Consider the following 7,855-nt stretch of genomic DNA (forward strand, 5'->3'; position numbering starts at 1 on the left):
TCCTCAATTTCTGTCTCACTCTCTTTCTGAAAGTGATTTGCTTGATGCCTTCTTTTTCCTGAATTTCTCTCTATTTCTCACGCACTCTCTCTCTCTCTCTCTCTTTCTCTCACCCTGCCTTTTGGGTCTGTGTTTCTGGTTTTCTCCTGCTCACCACTCTTCAACACTGTGCACTCTGTTCCAGCCTCTCTCTCTCTCTCTCTCTCTCTCTCTCTCTCTCTCTATCTTTCTCTCACTCTTTCTCTTTCACTCTCTCTTTCACTCTTTCTCTCTCTCTCTCTACGCGCACTCATTGTTTGCTTTTGTCCACATTGGGGGCCGGTGGACACACAATGGCCTTGTTATACTGCATTCTCTGGCCTGGTGAAAACGCACTTGTAAGCCACAGTGGGATTGGCACACATACACAAAAACACACACACTCACACAAACACACACACACTCACCAACACTCTCACACTGTGTTGGGTTAAAGCCCAGCGCAAACTAACTTAGTTTGTGTTGATGACCTGCTTAAGTGAGTGTGTATTTGTCTGTGTCATTTTCGATCTAAATGTGGCTGCTACTGACTGAGCGTGTGTATGTGTGTGTCTGTCTACACACGTGTGTGTGTGTGTGAGAGAGAGAGACACTCTCTGAGGGTCATGTGACTTTGCCTGTGTGTCAACATGCATGACGTGCTGGCAGCTGCTACATGCATGTATTTAGGCTGTGTATGTGTGTGGACTTGTGCGTGTGTGTTTGGACGTGTGTGTGTATGTGTGTGTGTGCTTAAAGACACCCTGCTAACTCCAGCGCTCTGGCTTTTCTGCCTCCATGCATTTTGCCCAGTTTTTTTTTGTTCTGTTGTCTGACTCCGTTGGAATGTCATTTGTGTATTGACGCCCGTATGAGAATTCTGTGTTGCAGCTTCAGTAAAGGTGTTATTCCCCTGACTTAATCCATGTTGTTACCTCTTCCTCCCTGCGTTGTTTACCACCCTCCCCTTTGTCTGTCTGTTTGTATCTCTGTGTGTCAATGTTTATCTGTTTATTCTTCTCTCTTTGTGTGTGTGGGTGTGTGTGTGTTTGTGTATGTGTGTGCACATCTGTGTGTGCCTGTTTATGTTTGTGTGTTGATGTTTGCATTGTATATGTGTGTCTATGTCTGTGTGCGTGTGTGTTCATGTTTGCATTGTATATGTGTGTCTATGTCTATGTCTGTGTGCGTGTGTGTTCATGTTTTATATTTATTTGTTTTTCTTTTCTTTGCGTATATATGTGTGTGTGTGTGCGTGTTGGTCCCCGTCACCCTCACCACCACCACCGCCCCGCCCCCTCCAGGACGCAGGCGGAGATGGCGCACACGTGCCGCGGCACCATCAACCTGGCCACGGCGCACATCGACACGGAGGACGCCTGCAACATCGTGTTGAGCAGCGGCGGACGCACCTACCACCTGAAGGCCAGCACAGAGGTGGAGCGCCAGCGCTGGGTCACCGCCTTGGAGCTGGCCAAGGCCAAGGCCATCCGCATGATGAACAACCAGTCTGGTGAGTGACTGCGGGGGAGAGACGGAGGGAGGGAGGGAGGGAGTGAAGGAGGGAGGGAGGGAGGGGATGAAGGAGGGAGGGAGCAAAGGAGGGAGGGAGGGAGGGAGGGAGGGGGTGAAGGAGTGAGTGAGGGAGGGAGGGCGGTTCCTTCTCTGCTGTGTTGTGGTGCTGTGGTGCGGGTTCCAAAGCACTTCTGTAGCTTTTCACCATTTACGCCATTTACTTGTGAGAGTCGTTCTGTTCAAGCAGAGTTTTTTCAAAGGCCTGTTTGTGTGTTATAGCCTTGCTCACTGTACAATATTGCTGCATGGTATACGATACTAGAAAGATACCCTGCTGTTAAAAATGTCCATTTTATTAGAATCAGAGATTTCTGGATACAACCGGTCAACTTTCTGGTCTTCACTTTTTGGTCCACACATCAGCGATGGATGATGCCAAACGGATTGTGTATTGACAGCCGTTATCCAAGGCCAATGCAGAAGGAAAGGACTGGCAGTAGCAGCGCCGCAGCAGAAATGTCGGCTGTGTGAATAAACACACACAACTGAGCCGCAGCAGTTCGTTCCGCAACACAGACGTCACGCAGACGCAACTTTGGCAGAGTGAAACGGGCCTTATTAAACACTTAATAATTAATTTGTGATATCTGGTTGCAAATTAACTATCATGAAAGCACATACACTCAAGTATATGGGACATCAGATTACTGCATGGGCTGCCATGGAAAAGCTTCAATAACTTGATGACCTTGATCTAATTCTAATTCCTGCAAAAGAGTAAAAGCGGGTGATTGAACTGTGCACTAAGATAAAAGTGTAAAAGTAGTAGTACTGCTCAGTCTTATCTCTGCAAGGATTGAACCTTTTAGAACGTGGAGAGGTGTGAGAGAGAGAGAGAGAGAAAAAAAGAGAGAGGCTGCTGCTGCCTCTGTCGAATCATCAGTTTGGGCAGATGGCCCTGTCTTTCACAGAGTTTGCCACCGGGGGACAGCAAATCTCAGCTGGGCCAAGGGAAGGGATTCTCTCACACACACACGTGTACACACACACACACACACACACACACACACACACACACACACACACACACACACACACACACACACACGCACACACACATGTGTACGTGCACACAGGCACACACACATTTCTGTTTCACCGTGAGAACCAAAGCGTTTACCAAGCCTCCTGTTGGGATTTATTTTCTGTAAAAGCATCTCTCTTTTCTCTCTCTCTTTTTTTCTCTTTGTCTCTCTGTGAGTTTGTATGTGAACTTTCTGTGTGTGCGTGTGTGTGTGTTTGTGTGTGTGTGTGTGTGTGTGTGTGTGTGTGTGTGTGTGTGTGTGTGTGTGTGTGTGTGTGGTAAGGGACTTGGTGACTGGGATCGGCTTCTCAGTGTTGGCAGTGTCTCAAGCACCTTGCTCTATTTTCCTGTGGCTATATCAGTGTGTGTGTGTGTGTGTGTGTGTGTGTGTGTGTGTGTGTGTATACTACCTTAAAGGTGTATGGGACCCAGTGGGCCTAATGGCCATAGTGGTCAGGCCTGGGATGTTCTGTGGCTGCTGTGGTCTGTCTGTGTTTGTGTTACTGTGAGCTACTTCGGTTTAGTTCTGGGCTTCAGTAGATTTGCTTGAAAAGCGGTTAACACACACACACACACACACACACACACACACACACACACACACACACACACACACACACACACACACACACACACACACACACACACACACACACACACACACACACACTCACACACACACACACACACACACACACACACACACACACACACACACACTTTCTCTGTCTTTGGTCACCTCCTTTCTGTTTTGTTATTGATCTCCTGGGGGGGTTTGGAGGGGAGGAAATGTAGGTCACTTCCATCGTCATCTTTGTGTGTGTGTGTGTGTGTGTGTGTGTGTGTGTGTGTGTGTGTGTGTGTGTGTGTGTGTGTGTGTGGGGGGACTGTTTGTGTGCCATCTCTGTCTCAGTGTGGGCCCTTTCATCCATCCCAGGATTATTTTTACTCCTCGCTTTCTCCATGGACCCTACTTAAACTTCCCAAGCACACACACACACACATGCCCCCCCCCCACACACACACACACATTAACACACACATACACACACACACACACACATTAACAAACACACACACACACACTTTTGCACACACACACACAGTGGCATAGCAAACTTTTTCCGATCCTTCTCTCCCTCCCCACACAGTCGCACACAGACACAGACACACATATTCACACACACTCATATTACACACTCACATTACACATTTTCCTAGTCAAACCTTCTCATGTCCCTCATCACTAACACACACATGCATTGTACTTTTTTCTCTGCACACGTATACACATTCCAAAGTCTCTCCCAGTCAATGCAGCCCTCGCCCCCCCCCCAGAAAACACACACACACACACACACACACACACACACACACACACACACACACACACACACACACACACACACACACATACACACACACAAAAACGCTTGCTGACTTTGTTTTGTGGCTCACTCAATTCAGTTCAATTCAATTCCCACTGCATTCTTTTACATAGCACACTAGCACTCAGTGCCTGTACACAATCCCCAAACATCCCTGATCCGTTCCGCGGCCCTCTCCCTGAGTGTGGTTATGCCATGAGGGGAAGAGAGTTGGGAATCTGAGCACAATCTATTATCTATTTCAAAGCAGTTTTCTCTGGTGCCACTCCGCCCATTTACTCTGAAGCCGGGTCGAGTATCCAGCCGCTATTTCAGCCCCCCATGGTCAGCAGGATGTTAATTTAATTGGAGTCCTGTCAGCCTCAGTCGGCCATCCGTAACACTGGCAGCCACCGCTCTCCCCCCTTCCACCCCTCCAACCGCAAATGTAACTACCCATAGGGTGTCATGTGTCTTGATGCCCAGCAGGTGGCGGCAAATTCCAGTGCAAGGCATGATCTGGACAGCTGACCTTTTCCAAAATCTGAACTGTTTTATTTGCCGTTGAAAAAAATCAGTTCGTGCTTTATGGTGACATCAAAGGTTGATCATTAAAATTAATTTGTGTTAAGGGATAAGAAGCTACCGTTTTTTTTAAATATATTATGAGCCCTAACTCCCCCGTCTCCAAACCTAGTCTGAGCTCAAAACAGATGTGCAGCCTCACACAGTTGCCCTACACAGACATTCTACAGTGCAGTCCTCCCCCTACATATGTTTCAGTCCATCCACCTACAGACTGAATTCCAGACAGACATTCTGAAAGTATTTTTTCTCTTTTTTTCCCTCTCTTTGTTTCCTTTGTTGTTTAAATTTTCTGGCTCTTTGTTTCTCCTCTCCCTCTCTCTCTCTCTCCCTCTGTCTGTGTTGACGTCGGAGAGGTGGAGGTGCTGAGAGTTGGAGGTAATTGGAGCAGCATCTGTCCATGGTCCTGAAGCGGCGTGCTGGCACTGGACAGCTCGGCGATTGATTAGCGATGCCTGCTTCCCCGTGATATCACTCCCCACCCCCACTCCCAATCTCCACCCCCTCCCTTCCCTCGTCTCTTTCTCGGTCCCTCTCTTTTTCCCTCCCTCCCTCCCTCCTCTATCTCTCTCTCTCTTACCCTCGCTCTCTTTCCTTCCCTTCTCCCGTCCCTCCCGTTGTCACGCACTCATTCCTCTCTCCCTCTCTCTCTCTCTTTCTCTGCCACCCTCTCCCTCTCTCCGTCACTAAGCTGTGTACTTTGCTCCGTATTCAGAAGGCTTCCATGGAATGGAATGACCTTCTCCAGTTTTGCCCAACTCCTGCTTTTTGCCAGCTGCCAGTCCTTACACTAAGACAGGACCAGGACTCCCTCTCCTCTGTGTAAGTAAAACGCAATATCTCTCTCTCTGTCTCTCTGTTTCTCTTTCTTTCTCTCTCTATCTCTCTCACTCTCTCTCTTCCTCTTTCTGTCTCTCTGTCTCTGTCTCGTTGTGTAATTTAGTTAGATCTGACTTCCACTGTGTGTTTCAGCTTCAGCTGTCTCTCCACTAGGCTAGAGGTGGCATATTTGTGTACGGAGAGGCTGGTGTGTGTTTTGCTCTGTGTGTTTGCGTACTGTGTGTGTTATTTTACCACACAGCTTTGCTTGGGAGAACTAGTGTTGCGAAAGCCTCCAAGCCAGGGAATGGTTTTGAAAGAGGAGCTTTGAACGGAGCAAAGTCTGTCTTCAAGGAAGATGTGCCGGTCCTGTCTGTCTGTCTGTCTTGCTGCTGTTGCTCTGGTGTGTCTGTCTGTCTGACTCTCTGTCTGTGCTCTTTCTAATGAGTTGTGTGTCCCCTGCTACATTCCTCATAACTGTGTTGGCCACCTTTTCATATGTTTCATAAGAGGGCACAACCCAGCTCTCTACAAACCACACTCACTCACTCACTCACTCACTCACTCACTCACTCACACTCTCACTCTGTCTCTCTCTCTTTCTCTCTCTCTCTCTCTGTCTCTCTCTCTCTCTCCCTCTCTCTCTCTCTTTTGGGCATTTTCAAACTTAAGCTCCGTGTGATTATCTCTTAATTGTGTGTCTGATAGTGTGTGAGTGAGTCTGAGCATAGTCTGTATGAGTACTTGGTACTTGGGAGCTTATTGTTGTTTGGTCAGTGCACGTGTCCAGTTGGAATTCTTGGACAAACCCACTGCTAAGATCTGAACTGATAATGAGGCCTGACAGACAGACAGACAGATAGACAGGCAGACAGACAGACAGGCAGACAGGCAGACAGACAGACAGACAGACAGACAGACAGGCAGACAGGCAGACAGACAGACAGACAGGCAGACAGACAGACAGGCAGGCAGGCAGACAGACAGGCAGGCAGGCAGAGAGACAGACAGACAGACAGACAGAGGAGTTTGTGGGGAGGCACAGGAATGCCTGTGGGAGGGCAGCCTGGAGGGAGAGGAGGGGATAGAGAGAAGAGAGAGGAGGAGAGGAGGGGATAGAGAGAAGAGAGAGGAGGAGAGCAGGGGAGAGGAGGGGATAGAGAGAGAAAGAGAGGAGGTGAGGAAGGGATAGAGAGGGAAAGAGGAGAACAGCAGTGGAGAGATGGGGATAGAGAGGGAAAGAGAGGAGGGGATAGAGAGGGAAAGAGAGGAGGAGAGCAGAGGAGAGGAGGTGATAGAGAGAAGATGAGAGGAGGGGATAGAGAGGGAAAGAGAGGAGGAGAGAAGTGGATAGAGAGGGTAATAGAGGAGGAGAAGAGGGGAAAGAGAGGAGGAGAGGGGATAGAGAGGGAAAGAGTGTAGGAGAGTGGAGCAGGACTGATAGGATTGCCGTGCAGCTCTCTCTGAACTCTATCAGTTTCCTGAGAGACAGCAGAGCATTTGAATCCAATCTAAAACCAGACAAAAGCACTGAAAAACTAGCTAAAGCACCTAACAGGATTACCCACCATCTCTTACCATTCTCTATACTCCAATTCAAGCCCCCTCTCCTCTTTTTCCACATTCAACCCCCTCCTCAATCTCTCTTTCCCTCTGTCTCTCCCTCTTGCTCTCCCCTTCTCTCTCTGTGTAGCTCTAGGTTACACTCTCTCAGCCTCTCAGTCTTGTTCTTCTTCTCTCTCTTTCTCCCCGCCCCTCTCTCCCTCCCCCTGTTCCCCCCGTGTGGTTGTGTGTGGCCATGGTGCTGTGCAGTGCTGGGTGCGGGTCATGGCTCAGTCTCTGCCCCGCTCTGATCATGTGACAGTGCTGCTCAGATGTTGGCCTTGTGTGTGTGTGTGTGTGTGTGTGTGTGTGTATGTGTAAGTGTTTGTGTGTGTATGTGTATGTGTGTGTGTGGCTCTACTGTTCCCACTTTGACATTGTCTTCTGTCATTTCTCTCCTGTCTCCCTTTTCTTTCTCCCTCTCTCCCTCAGCCTGTCTGTATTCTCCCTCTCTCTCCTCTCCGAGTGCTCTCCCCTTCATCTCTTTCTCTCCCTCATGCTTGACTTCCTGTCTTCATCCTCCACCTCTTCCACCTCTTCTTTTCTATTGGCTCCTTGACTCCTCTCATGTTACTGGTCTCCTGCTCCTAAGGCCTGCCAATTCAAACCCATCTCCTCTTTTTCCATTTCCATTTTCATTTAGTCATTTAGCAGACACTTTTGTCCAAAGCGACGTACAAGGGAGAGAACAGTCAAGCTACGAGCATTAGGGAAACGCTGAAGTGTTGCACGTCAATTATAAAATATACGGGAGCTATCCCAAAGACCGCCGTCTTACATTGCACAGCCGGAGGGTTATAACGAAATAGAGAATAAAAAGAAGTGCAGGAATGTGACGTTGTAAGTGCAAGTTAAGCACTAGTCG

At 48.5% G+C, this 7,855-nt stretch overlaps 1 protein-coding gene across 1 annotated transcript in view; it reads left to right on the forward strand.

Moving 5' to 3' along the window:
• osbp2b (oxysterol binding protein 2b) overlaps positions 1–7,855 on the forward strand; it is a gene marked incomplete at its 5' end in the record, with an annotated part of 58,986 nt that overhangs the window by 6,296 nt on the left and 44,835 nt on the right. The window contains one exon of the mRNA XM_080852044.1: positions 1,323–1,531. Within this exon, the coding sequence (XP_080708170.1) occupies positions 1,323–1,531 (209 nt within the window). The remainder of the gene's footprint in view (positions 1–1,322; positions 1,532–7,855) is intronic.

Source organism: Sprattus sprattus (assembly GCF_963457725.1).
Source record: "Sprattus sprattus genome assembly, chromosome: 15".
Classification (NCBI taxonomy): Eukaryota; Metazoa; Chordata; class Actinopteri; order Clupeiformes; family Clupeidae; genus Sprattus; species Sprattus sprattus.